This window comes from Erithacus rubecula, assembly GCF_903797595.1.
Source record: "Erithacus rubecula genome assembly, chromosome: 26".
NCBI lineage: Eukaryota > Metazoa > Chordata > Aves > Passeriformes > Muscicapidae > Erithacus > Erithacus rubecula.
This window is the reverse complement of record NC_136678.1, coordinates 2,096,646-2,115,024: the sequence shown is the minus strand read 5'-3', so window position 1 is coordinate 2,115,024 and position 18,379 is coordinate 2,096,646. Positions and strand designations below refer to the sequence as shown.

Here is an 18,379-nt window from a genome sequence, read left to right as displayed (position 1 = left end):
CACTACAGCTCCTACTAAAACTTACTGACTTACTCCTACTTTATGTGTGAGTGGCTTAATATACTTCAGTCCATCCAAAGGCTTCAATTCACTCCCTGGAGGGATTCAGAGAACCCCCTCACAGACTCCAGCAGTGTGCCTGTGCCTGGCTGTGTCCTCTGCCAGCTGTGCTGCTGTGCAGGGTGGCACTGGAGCATTCCCTCAGCCCTGCTCTCCTGTCCCACAGGTGAGGGAGGACGCTCGGCTGCAGCTCTTCTTCAGGGACATGTCCTACAGCTCCTTCAAGAGCCTGGCTGATGCCTACGTGCAGAGGGAGCTGAGGGCCAGTGGGCCCCACGCCAGCCCCCAGGAGATGCAGTTTGCCTACACAGTGCACCTGACAGCCACGGTGGCAGGGATCTGCAGCCAGGCAGTGAACAGGGTCATGGGCTTCGGCTCCCGCTACCTGGACGATTCCTTTGCCCCCTACGGCAAAATGCTGCAGGTGAGGAGCAGGGTGGGGCTGGGATCAGCTCCCAGCAGCAGCAGCAAGCTGGGGCAGGTGCCTCAGGAAGCTGTGGCTGCCCATCTGTGCAACTGTTCCAGGACAGCTTGCACAAAATGGAGCAAAATGGGCTTAGTGGAAGGTGTCCCTGCCCATGGATGGGAGGTCCCATTCCAATCCAAATATTCCATGGTACTAAGAATGTTTCTTTTTGTCTCAGCAGAAGAGAGAAAAGCTCAGGACAGACCATTGTGATAGCCCAGACTGACAGCAGCTGCTGAGAGGGGCCTGTGGTGCCTGGGAACCCAAGGATGAACATTTAATGGTGGGAGGACAATCCCTGATGGTGACCTGGATGTGGGGTGAACTTCTGAGCTGTGGATTTAAAATCTTCAAAGGAAAACCCCCAGGACAGTGCCAGCAGTGTGAAATGCTTGAACCTCACCTGGGTGGGGATGAAGAGTCTGTAAATCAGAGCCCAAATTTCACCCTGTATTTGTATTTTAGATCCTGCCAAGTGCTTGTGTTGGACCTCAGGGGTTGTTGCTGTTTGTACATATGTATTTATTTATCTGCTTTTCTAAATGCATTTGTGAATGTACAACATAATTTTTGTAGTTTCTGCTACCAGCCAAGAATCCAGTTTGGGGAAAAAAATCTAGAACTCAAATAAATTGGTGCCTAAATGCCAGCCAGGCTTGTCTGCTGGGAGTTGTGTTATAGATGGAGTAATGTTTGCTTTGCTCCAGCTGCTGTGGGCTGCTCCTTTCCAGCCAAATTCCAAGGGACTCTGAGAGCAGATACACAGTCTTGTCCTGCCATTTTTACAATTTATAGGCCTTCCCTTTGCACAGAAGGAGATTTACTACCCAGAACAGCTTGATGTGACACCAAGAACTGGGTAAAGCTCATTCCCGAGCGGTGCAGGAGCTGTAACACCCTCGAGGATTTACAGCTGCCAGGGTCTCACCTTTGAGCTCTAAGAAGATGTGAAGTGCCAAAGTGATTTAAGCCCTAATCACTGGGAATGTTTCCAGCTAATCTTTACCCAGACCCTAAGCAGGGCCATGGATTAAGGCAGCTCGGGGCTGGGCTGGGCAGGGGGGGTGTCCAGGGCTCAGTGTGGTGGCACCAGCAGAAGCATCTCCTCTGCAAGGCTGGACATGGCTTGGGGTGAAGGAGATGAAGTTTTGGGGTTTGCATTGTGCAGGAGGGATGTTCTGGTGGGTTGAAGGTGATAGTGGTGGCAAAAAAAAACGTGTGGGTCTGAGTCACTGCCACCTTTGGGGTGACAATCCCCCATGGTGACAGCCCAGCACCTCCTCTCCTGGAGTATCTGACCTTCCTGGTCCTTGTAAAACCCAAAGTAAATGAAAATGGGGAAACAGAGCCCTTGAGGGGTAGAAGTAACCCTTCCCCACCCTGATCCTCATCCCCAGAGCTTCAGGGCTGTGTTTGACAGACAGAGGATTGAGTCACTGCCAAGGGAGGGGGGACACCTTGCAGGGCTCCATCTAATTAAACCTGGGGTAATTAGGAGTGTGGAAAACGTTAAATGCCACTCCTGGGTCCTGCCAACAACAGTGCAGCATCAGCACCACGATTCCTTTTGCCTGGGAACCAACCCAGGAGATTTTACTGTGGGAGAGACTGAAACCACCCTCGTCTGTTTGCAACAGTCCCGACATTCCCGTTCCTGCCCGGAGCCCCTGGGGGCTGTGCTGGGCTGTGCTGGGCTGGGACAGGGCAGGGACAGGGCTGGGACAGGGCAGGGACAGGGCTGGGGCAGGGCTGCTGGTGGGGATGTGCTGGGATGGGGTTACAGGGTCACAGGATGCCCCAATTTGTTTTGCATCCGAGCTCGTGCGGTGCCAGGGATGGGTTGGGATTTGCATGGAGCAGAAAGGGGCTCTGTCTCCTCACTGGAAAGTCAAATATCCTCTGTGCCAGAGGGTATCATCCTCCATCAGCACGTGGGATGCACCTGCCAGGTGAAACATCACAAAGGAAAACTCCCATTCCCTTCTCCTGTGCAATTCCAATACCACAGCTGAACCCAACACTCTCCTCTGCCCATGGGGCTTCTCCCACCCATCAGGGCAGCCCTGCTGGGGGAACAAGGAGCCAAACCTGCCCAGCCCCTTGCACAAGGGGCTCCTGCTCCCATAAAACCCAACCCAGTGTGCAGGGATGCTGCTCCAGCTGGGCATGGTGTGATGAAGTCGGGAGCTGCCTTAGTGCAGCACCCCAGGGCTGGTGGCTTTTGGAGCCCAGATCTCTTCCCATGAGCAATTCCAGCACTTTGGATTAATCTCCTGGTTATAAAATTGGGACCTGGTTGCCTGTGGCCACTGGAGATATTAAGAAGGTTTTAAAGAAGGGCAAGTTGTAAGTCCTGGGGGTTTGAGCTGTTTCCAGCTCTCGGCATTACCTTCATCCTGCCCTAAACACCCTGCTGTGGCTTCCCACAGAGAAGGCAATCCCTGGGTCATGGACAGCAGCCATCTGGGCTCTGACCCTGCCAACAGCCAGGGCAAACCCAGCCCTGCACAGCCCCCAGCGCCCCCAGTGTGAGCCCAGGGCTCTCTCCCCAAACCATCCCGGGCTGCTCAGGGATCCTGCATCCCCAAAGTTGGCAGTGCCCTCTAATCCTGCTTTGGAGTGCTGGGGGTGGGGGGAGGGCAGCTGAGAAAATCAGCCTGGCACTTAATGAGCCAATTAATGCAAAACTTGCTGTCACTAAGAGGATGATGACAAGGTTTCATCTCACGGGAGGTGGAACTGAGCCAGGCAGGATGATGCCTCCTGGATGCTGTCCTGGTGTTGGCAGCTGGGGAGGGTGCAGGGGGAATTTGGCACCTTGGCCCTCCTGGAGGAGCCCCCGTGACTGAGTGCAGGACAGAGGAGTGTGTGTGTGTTCCCACAGCTCCCACGGGCTCCTCACACCCTTCCCCAAACCTTGGCAGGCAGGGCTGGGCACGCTGAGGAGGTGCAAGGGCTGAGTGAAGCAGGAGCATCCTACACCTCTTTATGCAGAGCCTGTTGGAGTCCCTGGGGCTGAGGCAAACAACAGGAGTAGTGAATGCACAGGGGACGTGGGAACAGCTCATTCCAGCACAAAACCCTCTGCACTCCCTGTGCCCTGCCAGGTCTGGACCACTCACAGTAACAGAGGATAATTTTTTCCTCCATGAGCTTGCCAGTGCTGGAAGAAAATCCTTTAAATGAAGGATTTGCTTTCCCAAGGTCTGGAGAAGCCAGAGGCATGAATCACACAGATCAGAGCTTTGATATCTCCAGGAGGGGCTGGTGGAGAGGCTGTGGGAGACTCACCCAGCAAGGGGATCATGAGAAACATCAGACACTGGAAAGACAAAAAATTAGAGGCTCCAGCAAGGCTGTGGATCTCAAAGCCCTAATTCAGGCAGTTGTTCACCTCCAGCATAATCCCATTTATTATTAGATATATCTTGGAGCTGTCAATGTCCTGACATAGAGGGAGCACCAGACACCAGCCCTGGCCATGATGTAACCTGGGGGCTCCAGGCAATGTCCACCTGCTGATGGTGACAACCCAGGGACATTTTGCCCATCCACGTGGGGAACTCTGCTCCAATTCCTGTCTTGAGGACACAATCATGGCTGGAGAAGGCAGGGAAAAATGTGTGAAAATTTGGGGTGAAGCAGCACTGCAAAGGTGGTATCAGGGTGCTGGGACCCAGCTGTGGCTCCCTGCACTGTCCCAGCCTGGCTGGTGCATGGACACAGGGAAGGAGAACCTTGTTCCTTGCCCACGTGTTGTGTTTAGACACAGCCCTAATTGCAACCCAGAGAATGTTTCCTCCCAGTGGAAGGATTTCCTCTATGGATTTGGACAACAGAAATGACACAATATTTACCAGTACTTAATAAATACATCTGTTAAAATGGCAATTTTTGTTCTGTATGTTGGCAGAAGCATTGGATCATCATGAAAAGACAGGACAAGGCATTTCTCCTGGTTTTATAACTATTCCCCAGGCAATGCAGACAGTTCAGAGGCAGTTTGATTCTGGTTCAATAATCACAGGTTTGGGTAACCTGGTGCTGCTGTAGGGCCTTATAGAGAGGGGAGAGAAAAACAAATCCAAGTCTTTGATTTTTACCCTGTGCAGACAATATCCAAGGGTCAGGCAAGGGCAAAACCCTTCCAACAGGGAGGAAATATAAGGGATATTTCCAAACCTAACCCAATGTAACGCCCTGCATCCACCCCTTGTGTAACACCCTCTGGCTTTAAGTGTCTTATACAAGCCTTTACTCACTCAGTACTGAGCTGTGCTTAAGCTGGGATTGATGGAGAATCCAATTTAGGAAAACACCCTTTGATGAAGAAAGCATGAAGCAAAGAGGAATTTTTGCAGAGACCTTTCCAAGTGTGACGTGCACAATCACACAGGGATCCTCTCTGGGAGGGCTCCTGGGGCACTGCAGACCTGCTGGCATGAGAGGAGAGCCCTGATCCAGCCCATTGGAGCTGCTGTGGTTGAGGATTATAAGAGCTGTTTCGATCAGAGGAAAATTTCTGTTTTTAGCACAGGCAGTAATTAAAATAGCTCGCGAATCTCAACGCCTCGGAGAGCTGTCATAAAAGGAGGCAGAAAATCCCTCTTCTGGATTCCTCTGCAGCCAGACATGAGCCTGGAGACCGCACAGGAGAAGAGAGCCTGAGGTTCACCTGGTGAAAAAGGAGAAGCCGAGACCCAGAGCCAGATCTGCAGCTTTGACCCCGGGATGGCTGTGGAGGATCTCCGGGCTCCCAGCACCCCTTTCTCGCTCTCCTTTTCGGGCAGTGGCTTCCTGGCCCTCTACCAGGTTGGGGTGGTGCAGTCCCTGCTGGAGCTGGCTCCCGAGCTCCTCAGGTCTGCCTGCAAGGTGTACGGCTCCTCGGCCGGCTCGCTCATCGCCGCCGCCGTCGTCTGCGGCGTCGGCCTCGGTAAGGAAGGGAGGGAAAAGCAGGGCAGGAAAAGCAGGGCAGGAAAAGCAGGGCAGGAAAACACAGCCTGGAGCCCCCCAGGGAGCTGCTTGGGTCCAGGAGCCTGGGGATGCCTTGGGGATGGTGGGGTGGTGGGGTGGTGGGATGCTGGAGCTGGTGGGATGCTGGGATGATGGGATGCTGAGATGCTGGGATGATGGGATGATAGGATGTTGGGATGATGGAGGTGGTGGAATGTTGGGATGCTGGGATGGTGGGATGATGGAGGTGGTGGAGCTGGTGGGATGCTGGGATGATGGAGCTGGTGGAGCTGGTGGGATGGTGAGATGCTGGCATGCTGGGATGCTGGGATGCTGGGATGCTGGAGCTAGTGGAGCTGGTGGGATGCTGGGATGCTGGAATGCTGGAGCTGGTGGGATGATGGGATATTGGGATGCTGGAGCTGGTGGAGCTGGTGGGATGCTGGAATGATAGGATGATAGGATGCTGGGATGGTGGGATGCTGGGATGTTGGGATGATGGGATGCTGGGACGCTGGATCTGGTGGAGCTGGTGGGATGCTGGGATGATAGGATGATAGGATGATAGGATGCTGGGATGGTGGGATGCTGGGATGTTGGGATGATGGGATGCTGGGATGCTGGATCTGGTGGAGCTGGTGGGATGCTGGGATGATAGGATGATAGGATGCTGGGATGGTGGAGTTGCTGGGATGGTGGTGGAACTCCCCTCGCTCACAAGGCATTACAGAAAGCCCAGGTGCTGGCACACCTGGCAGCCAGTGGGTGCAGTTTTGGCAGGTGTAGCTGTTTGGTTCTTACAGCCCGAGCACTCCCTGGCTCAGCTCAGGCAGAAATTACAGGGGCAAATCTGGATGGACCTGTATTCATTGGCTCCTTCTCCTGCTGGAGGAGCAGATCTCCTGCCCTTTGCTCTGAGGTCTGAGGGTGGATTTGCCATGTAAAGCCCTCTTTTCCCCATGGATCAGGTTTCCTGGGATGTGTGGCTATGAAGGGACTGTCACACAGGTGACTGTCACACTATAGAGCTGGCAGCTTAGTTTGCATGTCACTTCTCCCACTCAGCCCTCCCAGAACGAGGGGAGATGTGTGATTCCCAAATCCAGGTGCACCTTTCCCTGTGCTAAAGCTCAAGGGCCTGTCAGCAGGGTATTCCTGCAGGAGCAGCAGTCTGCTCCAGCCCAGGGATTTCTCTTATTGCTGCTAAAGGGGCTTTACTCTGACCCTCTTTCAACTAGGTAGAAATAGGCCCCTCTAGCAACAAGATCACCCATATGTAGAATTAATTCAGAGTAGTTAATCCACTTTTAATAATCACATCCTCCCATATTTCCAATTAGTGCCCATGTGTAAACAAGTGTACACAAGATTTAAGGCTCTTAAGCCTGATCCAAGTTGTGCTTCAAGCTGTGGGGATGTTTAGGAAGAACAGAAGGGTTTAGGGACCAAATAATGATGGAGGAAGCTGGGAGGGAACAAACAGTTCCTGAAACCTCTGGTGGATGCTGGAACTGTTCTTCTGCAGCTAAAAATAATTCAAAACACTGGCAAATATGTTTAGACAAGGCAGAAAGGAACATTTCTGCCCACATGGGGATGAACTCCTCCACAAATAAGCAAGAGCCCCAAAATTACTGATTCCTTCTGCTGATGTAATGGATGCACCTGGGGCTGTCCAGCAGTAAAAATACATTTGGGAATTGCTCTTGCTGGGGGCACCAGTCCTGAACTGGGCATCTGCTTCCCTGGAGGGGGAAGGCATCATCCCCTTAGAGGGGCTGAGATCATCTAGTGCCCAAAATATCTTCCCCAGAGGAAGAAAAGACACTTTGGACAGTGATGGCTCTGTTCAGGTTTCTAACAAGGAGAATGAATGTGGCACAAGCTTTGTCACATTCATACTGGGGACAACAGGGGCAGAAAGAAGTGAAAGGTGTGTTTGGTGTCCCGTGGGTGGCTGCAATCCCCAGTCCTGGGCTGGGTGAGGAGCTCTGAGCTGCCCTGTGACCCCAGCAGCCACCTCGTGGGGACACGCTTGTCCCCAGGCTGGTGCAGGCAGGGACAGTCACATTGCTGCCAGGCTCATCCTGCACTCAAAGCCCTGTCCAGAGCCTAAGCCTGCAAAGCTGGGATCAGCTCTCAGCCCTTCCCGGGCAGTTTTCCCGCAGTTTTCCCCCACTTTTCCCGCATTCACGCGCACCCCACCTGCAGCTCGGGCTCCTGCAGCCTCCCCTCCCTGCACACCCACCCATCCTCCTCCCCAGCACACACTGCCCCTCCAATGCCCCTGCTGCTCCAGTTCCCTTGGGGACACTCCACCTAATCCGTCTGTCCATCCCCACAATCCCGTGAGACCGCACGGAAACCTCTGTCCCTGCAGAGCTGCAGGAGTGAGCCAGGGGTCTCTGAATTCTTCAGAGTGCAGGGACTAAATTAAAGCCTTTGGATGGATTGAAGGATGTTTAGCTACTCATGCATAAAGTGAACATTTAAGTAGAAGTAAGTCAGTCAGTTTTAGTGTGAGCTCTAGTGCTTTTAGTAAGTAAAAAGTTTGGATTCTACAGTAGTAGAGAGTGTTCTAGTGAAGGTAGAAACACACTGCTATCTTCAATAGAGGCTCCAAGCCCACAGTTGTAGACAGTGCTTAGATATAATAGAGTTATAGTAAGAATATTGCTGACATTTTTTAGATAGAACAAGATAAATTGTATGCGTAGTTTACACGTAATTTAGCATGCTAAGAAATTAAGATTCTAACAGGTTAAGAAGAGGTGGTCTGAGTTTGCATCTCAGCTTGTTAGAAAAATACTATACAGGAGTATGTATGGGGAGAGTTGTTGCTTTTAGCTATTGTGGCTTTTAGCCATTGTTTTTAGCCATTGGCTTTGCCAGGGCTTCCAGCCATTCATTTATTGCTTTGCTAGCTGCTTTGCCATTGCTTTTGCTATTGCCTGTTGAGACTGATGTGCTTTGTAATAAATAACCTTTTTAACTATTAGCTGCTTTGATTATTTAGAAGATAACCTGAAAAGTAGGAGCTAAGAGCTCCAGAGCTGGTGCCAGAGAGCACCAGAGGCCCAAGAACCTCACATCTGGTGCCCTGTGAGTGGTACATTGCTTTAAAACTTTAAAACACTGTCCAAGAACCTGACCCTGAGCCAGTCCCTGGCCCCATGCTGGGGCAGGGTCCCAGGGAGCCCCCCCAGTGCAAGGACAGCTCTTTGCAGTTTGGTGCTTGTGAGATTATGAACTCTGGTGTTCTGGGCACCAACTTCATTGGGTTATCTTCTAAAATGAGCAAAGCAGCTGATAGTTGGTAAAAGGTTATTTATTGCAGAAACACATCAGTCTCAAAAGACACAATCACAGACATCCAAGTCCAGGCTAAGTTTGGTATGAAGTCCCAGAGAGAAGTAGAAGCTGCTCTTGTCAGAGTCCTGAGAAGCTGATGTTGGTGCTGCAGCTCCTCTCTTCTTCTTGGGTGTTGATGATGATGGTGAGCAAAAGAAAAAAGGAAAGCAATGGCAGGAAAAGCAGAAAAGCAATGGCAGAAAGCACCAACTCTTCCCAATGCACACTCCTATATAGGATCTTCCCAACAAGCTAAGACACAAACTCAGACCACCACTCCTTAACCCACCAGAATTTCAGTTTAATACCCTAGGTTATGTATAGACTCAGCATACAACCTATCTTGTTCTATCAGAAAAATGTCAGCAATATTCTTACTAGAGCTCTATTATGTCTAAGCACCATCTACAACTGTGGTCCTGGAGCCTCTACTGAAAACATCAGAATGTTTGTAACCTTCACTAGAACTTGCACTTCTACTCTGCTATCTAAACTTTTCACTTACTAAAAGAATTAGAGCTCATACTAAAACTTACTGACTATTTACTTACCCTAAAACTTAAACTTACACTAAAACTTATAATTAAACTTCTACTTTATGTGTGAGTGGCTTAATATACTTCAGTCCATCCAGAGGCTTTAATTCAATCCCTGCACTCTGATTTCTCTCTGAAGAATTCAGAGACCCCTCACCCACTGACTCCAACAGGTGCTGGACAAGCTTTCACTGCAAGCATTTAACCCCCAGGTGGGATATTCCCCCAGGTGAGCTCCCCATGCCAGCAAAGGCACCAGATTCCCTCCATGGGACCAGGCTGCCCGCAGGCTTTGCTGCACTCCCCATCCCTGTGGAACCTTTGAAACCTGGAGTCTCCTGAGCCCTGGGCTGTGGGTCCAGGGCTCTGCTCCTTCCATGCAGCTCCTGGGATGTGCAGACATGTAATGGTCATTAACACCTCCCCAGAGCCAGGAATCCAGGCCATGTGGAGCCAGGACACCCAGCTTGCAGAAGAAGAGGTGCTCCTCATCCTCAGCTGGGAGTCAGCCCTGCTCCCTGTAAAACCTGGGGCTGCCCACATGGAATACCAGAGTGGAAGGGAGAATGTGTTGTGCAAGTCACATTGTCATGGATAACTCAGTGTTCCCTTTCTGGGGCTCTCTGGAGCCTTTCCCTAATCCTGACAGGAACATCCAGAGAACCATCTCTGGTGCAGGTGGGCATTTCACCCAAAATGTGATGTCCCTTGAGGACACTATGGGGGTCATGGCCCCCCTTCTGCCCTGCCACAACATCCCCCACTGTAGCAGCAGCATCATCCTGGACTAACACAGAGAAGCTGCAAGAAACTTTATTTGTGAGAGTGCTAAAACCAGGATTTAAAACATAACCATTAGTGCAGCTACACTGACTTTCTCTCCACCTTCCTCGCTTCTGTTTCAGATGACCTGAAGGAATTCTTCTTTGCATTGGCAACAGAAGTCAGGAAAACCATCCTGGGCCCCCTGTCCCCCAGGTGCAGCTTGCTGTCCAGCCTCAGGGCAGTGCTGCAGAGGATGCTGCCAGAGGATTCCTACCTGCTGGCCTCGGGCCGGCTGCACATCTCGCTGACCCGCGTGCTGGACGGACAGAACGTCATGGCCTCGGAGTTCAGCTCCAAGGAGGAGCTCATCCAGGTACTCACACCCTCCTCTGATGGGGAGGTGGGTGTCTGGATGCTGCTGGACAGACTCAGGAGTTTATTAATTTCTGTTCTTCAGGGTTGGATTTTATTATAAGGCGTGGGTATAAGAGTGAGAGCTTAGAGAGAGGTTAGAGAGAGGTAAGAGACAAGAAGAAGTAAGCAAGAGAGGAAGAAGAAGAGAAGGATTTTCCATTTGCAGTACAATAAGTATTTTTCCATAATGAATATTCTAATTTACAATAACCAATCGAATACAATATACTAATTTCCTAATATTTGCATGCAACCTATAGGAACAACTAAATTACCATGTTTTATGGCTTTAACCCTTATCTTCAGACCTTTCCTGCCAGGCTTGGGACAGGATGTCTGCTGGTTTTTTGGCATGTGTGGTATTTGGTATTATCTAAACAAAGGAAGAGGCCTCAAACCTTAACTATTTTCAGCATCTATTTCAAATACTGCTAACATCTCTATTTCATCTATTGTTTCAGAACTACTTGCTAGGAATTCACAAGTCTTTGGTATTCCTTCACCAGCACTCTGCTGCCCCAGGTCTCCACTCAGTGCCTGGGATGGACACATCCCAAGTGCTGGTGGTTTGACTGTTCTGTTTTCTACCCCAGATGGGGCAGAGCCAGAGCTGTGGTCCCACAATGGGCTCCACGAGTTTGGGGCAGGGAGGAAGGTTTAAGTTCCAGGATCAGATGGAACAAATGATGCTAAAAAAGCAGCAGGTTTGTTTCCAGATTCATACAGCTGATGTTGGGCTCTAATAAGGACTTTGCAGAGCCCTGTCAGTGCTGATGTGACCTCTCAGTGCTGATGTGACCTCTCAGCTCTCCCCACAGGTCTCTCCTCACCCAGCTGGTTTTCCTTGTTGCCTCAGCACTTTCCTGGGAGGAAAGAGCTGGACAAAGCTGCTGCTGAACAACAAGCAGCTCTTTAACCAGTGAATTATCTGCTGGGGGGAGAATCCCAGGGTAAAGCCCTAACAGAGCTGTGAGGTCCTGGGTCCCTTGTCCCAGGGAGACAGTAAAGGATGGCAGTAAAGAGATGTTGGAGTTCACCCCATGATGCCTCCTAGGTAGGCCAGGAGCTCAGGGTGCTCATTCCCAGCTGATGAAATTGGTGGGAAATGGTTGCAAATGTCCCAGCAGTGGCTTTACCACTGACAAATCCCAGCAGGGTGAGGATACCTTGTGAAGCTGTCATGGTTTTGTCCAAAAACCTGCAAAGATGGAAATTGGCCCCAATGCTTCAGCTTGCCACCATCAAAGGGCACTGTTGGGACATGGACATATAGATTTACAACTATTCACTCTGGCAGCTATAAAATTTAAAAATGCAGTGTTGTGCCCAGCTCCAGAGAAATGTTTTCACTTCAATGAAATTAAATGTTTTCCGTTTCTTGAAGCCTTTCTTGCCACAGTCCCCAGCAAAGTCCAGGTGGCACCAACAACCTGGTTCCAGACTTTGTCAAAGCTGAATTTTCAGGCACCAAATCAACAGCTTTTGTCCAGAAGAACTTTGACAGGAACTTTGACTTGTGCAATCCTTCTCCTCCCCAGGCTCTCCTCTGCAGCTGCTTTCTTCCAATTTACTGTGGATTCATCCCTCCATCCTACCGAGGAGTGGTGAGTGATATTTCCACTAAAACACTCCCAGCAGGGTGTTCTTGGGCTGGAACTCCACATTCCTCTGACCAGGGAGGGATGGGTGTGTCCAGGCTCTTTTAGCTGATGGAGGATGATAAAGCCCTTCAGCTTATCCCTCACTGCATCCTAAAATGACAGCTGGGTGGAATTGCCATCTGGAGAGCCCTCTCCTGCTCTGCCCATGGCAGAGTGTGGATGACCTTGCAGTCTGAGTGAGATAAGAGGACGCCCACAGCGGGGCTTGGAGACAATCCGGTTATGCTGGGCAGGGCTGTCTGCAGGGCAGGCTCATCCCCTGGCTCAGGTGCTGACTTGCACACTGAGAGCTCGTGGGAGGATCTTCCCCAGCCCACAGCATTTCCATGCTCTGCTTGTCTGAGGGAGGGGAAGGGAAGGAGGAGCTCAGCAGTGTTTTCTAGTGCATCCACTTCCAGGGTTGGGGCAGACACAGCTTTTCTGAGCAACCTGTGCCTTTACAGGGAAGGATTTCTTCCCAATATTCCATCTAATCCTAATGGCAGTGGCAAGCTGCTGTCCCTTGTCCTATCTTGTCCAAAGTCCCTCTTCAACTCTCTTGGAGCCCCTTCAGGCACCAGAAGGGTCTCTAATGTTCCTGGGACTGCCCAAGGCCAGGTTGGACGTGGCTTGGAGCAACCTGGATAGTGGGAGGTTGTTGTTGTATTCTACTGGGAACCAGGGCAAAAGCAGCCTTGAGGCCTTGCCTTTCTCAGGCCTTTATGAGGTCAACAAATTATAACAATGATTAAACATTTGCAGGGAGCGTTAGAGATGTGATGTTTTGCTTAAAGTGTGTTTTGAGAGAGGTGTTTCCTTCTTGAAACAATGAGTCTTTTCTTTTTTGCACAAACTACCCTTTACATATGTGTAGTGTTTCTTTGAATAAAGCTCTTTCTCTCTTGCTTCTCCATTACACAAGGAACTATGTTGCATTATCCTTTTTGCTGCTCTTATAACCTAAAAATGCAACAGAAGATGTCACAGCCCATGGCAGGGAATGTCTGCCAATAAAGGCAGAAGCTTCTCTTTGAAATGGAGAATGCAAACCCCCTCTCTCCAAATTATTGTATTTTTGAAATTAAGGGGCTCTCAGGAAAAGATATGGGAATTAGGAATAACAGTTCTTTACTAGGAAAATTAAAATAGAAATACAATATTCCAAAGAACAATCCCAAACCCTGCCAGAGTCAGAATCCAAGCTGACACCTGTCAGTCAGTCAGGGTGGTGGCAGCAGTGCCATTCAATGGTGGCTGCATCCTCCTGCAGTGGCAGATGTGGTTCAGCTGGAGCAGTGCTCCTGGAGAAGGTGCAGTTTCCTCTGAAGGTGCAGGGATGATGTGGAAAGGTCTGGCTTTCCTCTGGGATCCAGTGGGAAAAGGTGCCCTGGTGTTCCAAATCTCAGTTTTTATCTGGGTAGGAAAGGCTTGGCTCCTGCCCTGGCTGGACCATCTCCCAGTGGGATGATGGAATTTTATCAGTCATGCACTGGGACTCACTGGCCATGAACAGGAGATATCTCCTGGAGGGAGGATGGGCTGTGGGAAGATAAAGATGATTGCCCCAGCTGGTTTAAAGATGGTCCATTACCAGAGAATATGTGCCAGGAGATCAGGGTCACTGCCACACCCAGTTTTAAACAATGGCCCATTAACAGGAGATATCTCCCACAGTGATAAGAATCGCTGCCACACCCAGTTTTGAACAATGGCCCATTAACAGGTGATACCTCCTGGATGAAGGGTGGGTCATGGGAAAGATAAAGATGATTGCCCAGCTGGTTTAAAGATGGCCCATTAGCAGAGAATATGTGCCAGGAGATCAGGGTCACTGTCCCACCCGGCTGTAACAGCTGGGGACAGAATCCACATTTCTGGCCACATCCTGTATTGCAACCCAAGACAACCACAGAGGTGCCCAGAGCAAACCCTCCCTCTGCTCCTCCCCAGCGCTACGTGGACGGAGGTTTCACGGGCCTGCAGCCCGTGTCCAGCCTGGAGGAGCCCGTGATCACCGTGTCCCCGTTCACTGGCGAGCTGGACATCTGCCCCCGCGACTGCCCCGCCATCTTCTTCTGCTTCCAGATCTTCAACGGCAGCATCCAGATCTCCATAGAGAACCTCTGCAGGATCAGCTACGCTCTCTTTCCACCCAGCACCATGGTGAGCCCGCCAGGACTTATCCCAGCTTCGTTTTGGTGGAAAGATTAGTGCTGCTCCTGCCTGCTCAATCTCCACTGTTAGTGGGATTAATTAATTAATGGGAGGGGGCTGCACCCAATGTTTTTTCAGTACTTTTTGAGGAGGGGACACTGCTGATGGGTGGCCAGCTTGGAATGGGGTCCAAAACCTGGAAAGGACCAGACAAAACCAGGTGATGTCTAAGGTCCCTTCCAACCCAAACCATTCTGTGTTCCAGTGTTGTGGTGGTTGGAAACCAACCACTGCTTGCTGCCTTCCCAAATGGGCCATCCCAACCCTCCACAGTCAAACAGCTTTGGATAGATCCTGGATCTAGCTTTGGATATTACCTGGGGCAGGGCTCTTTAGTGACCTCAAGTGCTTCTCCTTGCAGGTCTTGAACGACATTTTCTCCCAGGGGTACCAGGACACTGCCCTTTTCCTGTACAGGAACAGTAAGTGGCACCCCAGGACCCGAGGGGCACCTTGCTGTGGCACAGACAAACATCATCCCTTCCTCTCTGTGTCTCCCAGATGCCTTTGGCTTTAACTACTTCGATGGCAATTTCCGCTTCGGCAGCACCTGTGGGAAGAACGACTCTGGAAAATCCAATGGGACACACCCTGGCCTGTACAAAAGGGTTCCTCAGTGCCTGACCCCTTACTTCCTGCCAGGTAGAGGATTTGGGGTGCTCAGCTTGGGCCCTCAAGAGCAGCAGTGCTGTACTTAAGACATGACTGAGTTATTTATTAGAGTAAATATTTCAATTGCAAAGAGACTTTGTAAGAGTGGCTCCAGCTGGACTCTTACCTGGGCTTCAGTACCTACCTGAGCTGCACAAGAGGAGTTATTGCATTTATTTCATTGTTTGTAATTCCTGGTCTTTATTTCTTTCTGTGCTGTCATTCCTGGGTGCAGGCTTGTGGAAGAAGGAGCAGGTGAATGGACTGCAGGACCCACTGGCCAAGGTCCTGCTGCAGCCCTACAGGCTCCCAGCCTTGTTCAGGAAGGGGTAAGAACATCCCAGCAGAGGCATTAGGGAATGACAAAGCAGGGCTGTGCCTTCAGCAGTGGTGGGGCAGCTGAAGGGACACAGGGAGGGATTTGGTGTTCCCTGAAGGCAAGATCCAAGGGAGAGTGGGCACAGCTGGTGGGAATGCCACACTTGGTTATGGAAAAGATGATTCCAATGTGCATTTACCATGGACACCCTCCCCTCCTGCTGCCTTTAGCCATCAGTAATCTCAGCCTGGGTACTTTGCTTCTGCAGGGTGAAGAAGGTGTGGGGGCTGCTGGAAGGTGTCAGCTCCCTGCTCCAGCGACTCCACAAGCTCCTCCAAACCTTGGTGCCTGCTCTGCCTAAGACAGCCGTGGACAGGAGGAGGTGAGGGGCTGGGGGCTGCAGACCCCATAAAGAGAGCAGGGTGCAGAGCAGGGAAACCTTTGGGAATCTCACCCACTGGGTCACTGATGCTGAGCGTGGCTAAAGTCTCCAAATCTGGAGTAGTCCAAATCTAAAGTAGCTATTTTTTTATCTCTGGGATATTATTTTGATATCTCAAAGAGGCTACAAACCAACTTAGTGCCACCTCCCTGGTGCAATACATTTGTGTTCCAGATGTTTATCTGCTGGGCTCTGTGCTGGCAGGACACCAGGCACATTCACAAGGATCCTGAGAGATGTTCTGGCACTAAGCTCTCAGGGATTTAAGGCATATCACCCCAAAATCTGCTTGTGAGTTCCCTCCTGTGCAGCTGCCCAAGAGACTCGAAATTATTTCACCCTGAGACAGCTGCAAACTCCTCAGCTGTGAGAAAACCCTTTGGAGTCCAACAATGAGGGGCTGCTCATCCCTGCCAGTGCCTGAACCTCAGCTGTCACCTTGTTCCCACAGGTAACAAGGATTGTCCCAGCAGGACCCTGGAGACCTAAAGATCTACTTCCAAGTCCTGCAGGCTGCATCTTCTCACATTTTACAAATACATGAGTTCTTCTCCTGCAATTGTCTGTAACTCATGGCCACACACAGAGCAAGGCCCAGGCAAAGGCACCCTGTGCCACTGATCTGCACACAGAATTAATTGGCAGTGCTCTCAATTATCCCAAATCCATGCTGCATATCAGAGCCTGTGGATTGGCTTTGCCTCCCCTGTTTGTTGGTTCCCAACAGGCAACACATGGATCCCAACAGCAGCAGCAGTTAATTAGAGTAAACAGCCTGTTTAATTGCACAAAGGGAAATGGAACAGAGGGAAGTTTCATCCAAAGGGCCATGAAGACTGCAGGAATTAATGTGAGAAGCAGCTGAAGGGAGCTTTGATATAACAAGACTCCAAGTTACCTAGGAGTGCTGTGTGAAAGAACAAAATCCTGTGTTCTGCCATCTTTGGTTCAAAGCAGTGACCTGGGATACTTTTCCTGAAATGAGTTTTCTAAAAGAAACCTGGATGCTTGTTTCATGAAATGCTTTGGGTTGAAAGGGATCACCCTAAAGATCACCTTGTTCCACCCCCTCCATGGGCAGGGACACCTTCCAGTGTCCCAGGCTGCTCCCAGCCCCATCCATCCTGGCCTGGGACATTTCCAGGGATCCAGGGGCAGCCACAGCTGCTCTGGGCTCCTGTGCCAGGCCTTGCCCACCCTCCCATATTCCTTCCCAATATCCCATCCAGCCCTGCCCTCTGGCAGTGGGAGCCACTGAGCCTAGTCCTGTCCCTCCAGTTCCTGATGAGGGGTCCCTCTCCAGCCTCCCTGTGGCCCTTTAGCTCCTTGAAGGGGCTCTGAGGTCTCCACACAGCCCTCTCTTCTCCTGGCTGAACAGCCCCAGCTTTCTCAGCCTGTCTCCATAGGGAAGGTGCTCCAGCCCCCTGATAATTTGCTGGCCCTTTTGGATGGATCCTGTTTGCATTGGATCCTGTCTGCTCCTGTCTTCCATCAATCCTGGATGGATTTACACCTCTCAAGCACTGCAGGCAAAGCCAGTTAAAATCCAGCTGTTCCTGCCACAGGGCAAAGTGGGAGGCTCAGAGACACTCAGCCCTCCCCAGGCAGGGACAAGCATTTGCTTTTGCACCTCTGCTCCCTCCCACTTATCCAACAGCTCCTTCTCCAGGCTGCAGCAAGCACCATCCCCACCTCCAGGCAGCCTTTTACCATCTCAGTCAGCCTGAGGCACTTACCCAATTGAAATGGGCATCAAAATCCCCCATAGAAAATTCTCATCTAGGAATTGCACTTCCAAATCCCCTAAATGCATCTGCCAAAAACAGGAGCACAATTTGAACTGCCCAGTGCATCCCACTGGTTCCTGATCATATACAATTAGTAAAACTTTGAGAATTTTAACGAAAATCAGTCTGCAAGGAACCCCCAAACTAAAATGTCTCAGTGCAGAACCATCCTGCTCTAAATCAGCAGGAATGAGCAAGAAATAAATATTTAACAATTCATTATTCAAATCAGCTGGGTTTTGCTTTATTAACCCCTCATCTTTTCAAGCAGGCAGAGCTGATGCTGTCTCCTCTTGAAGACAGGAGCTTGGAGCAACAGAGGCTTTGCCAGAGGCAATGGATAGAGGCAAAATTTGGCATTGATTGGAATCTTCTTGTGCAGGAGCTTGTTTCCCCCAAGGAAGCAAAGTGGGAAGCCCAGCTGCAGCCAGCCAGGACAGGACAGCCTGGAATGCCTCCTCTAGGGCTGGATCATGGCAATCATCCCAGGGCTGTGGCCCTGCTGGGCTGGGTCACTGCTGGCACAGCCCATGTGCTCCTTGGGGCAGGGCAGGCTCAGCCTTCAGGCTGGGTTCCAATTGCTCATTGCCTCTTTAAAGCATAAACAGGCAGCAGCAGGGTGAGAAATGCTCCTGTGTGGATGAGCTGGCCCTAAAGGGAATAAAACCACAGTTTGTCAGTCTGGCAGACACCTCTGGCAATTCCTGTGGGACAAACTGGATTCAAGTGCCTGGTAGAGCTGCTGGCCTTCCTCCTGTTGTCTGAAGGGCAGCAGGTTTTG

At 50.8% G+C, this 18,379-nt stretch overlaps 2 protein-coding genes across 4 annotated transcripts in view; both read left to right on the top strand.

Annotated features, from left to right (window-relative positions):
• BNIP5 (BCL2 interacting protein 5) overlaps window positions 1–1,169 on the top strand; it is a 70,511-nt gene extending 69,342 nt beyond the window's left edge. For both annotated transcript variants that reach the window (XM_079327173.1, XM_079327172.1), the window contains 2 exons: window positions 227–484; window positions 708–1,169. In XM_079327173.1, the coding sequence (XP_079183299.1) occupies window positions 227–484; window positions 708–752 (303 nt within the window). In that variant the 3' untranslated portion in view covers window positions 753–1,169. The remainder of the gene's footprint in view (window positions 1–226; window positions 485–707) is intronic.
• A 3,621-nt stretch (window positions 1,170–4,790) lies between these two features.
• On the top strand, window positions 4,791–16,983 carry PNPLA1 (patatin like domain 1, omega-hydroxyceramide transacylase). 2 transcript variants are annotated; one of them, XM_079327433.1, is made up of 9 exons: window positions 4,791–5,459; window positions 10,272–10,504; window positions 12,084–12,149; window positions 14,136–14,348; window positions 14,761–14,821; window positions 14,901–15,041; window positions 15,286–15,379; window positions 15,638–15,751; window positions 16,539–16,983. In XM_079327433.1, the coding sequence occupies exons 1-9, from the start codon at window positions 5,258–5,260 to the stop codon at window positions 16,570–16,572; spliced, it is 1,158 nt and encodes a 385-aa protein (XP_079183559.1). In that variant the 5' UTR covers window positions 4,791–5,257; the 3' UTR covers window positions 16,573–16,983. The 2 variants fall into 2 exon arrangements, with proteins under 2 accessions (XP_079183559.1, XP_079183560.1); XM_079327434.1 differs by lacking the exon at window positions 16,539–16,983 and adding an exon at window positions 16,263–16,296 and having other exon boundaries at window positions 4,956–5,459.
• The last annotated feature ends 1,396 nt before the right edge of the window (window positions 16,984–18,379 follow it).

Coding starts and splice junctions, on each gene's coding strand:
- PNPLA1 (XM_079327433.1), top strand. CDS start 5,258: ATGGCTGTGGAGGATCTCCGGGCTCCCAGCACCCCTTTCTCGCTCTCC. Junction 12,150..14,135: donor CTCCATCCTACCGAGGAGTG/GTGAGTGATATT, acceptor GCTCCTCCCCAG/CGCTACGTGGACGGAGGTTT. Junction 15,752..16,538: donor ACAGCCGTGGACAGGAGGAG/GTGAGGGGCTGG, acceptor GGTTCCCAACAG/GCAACACATGGATCCCAACA.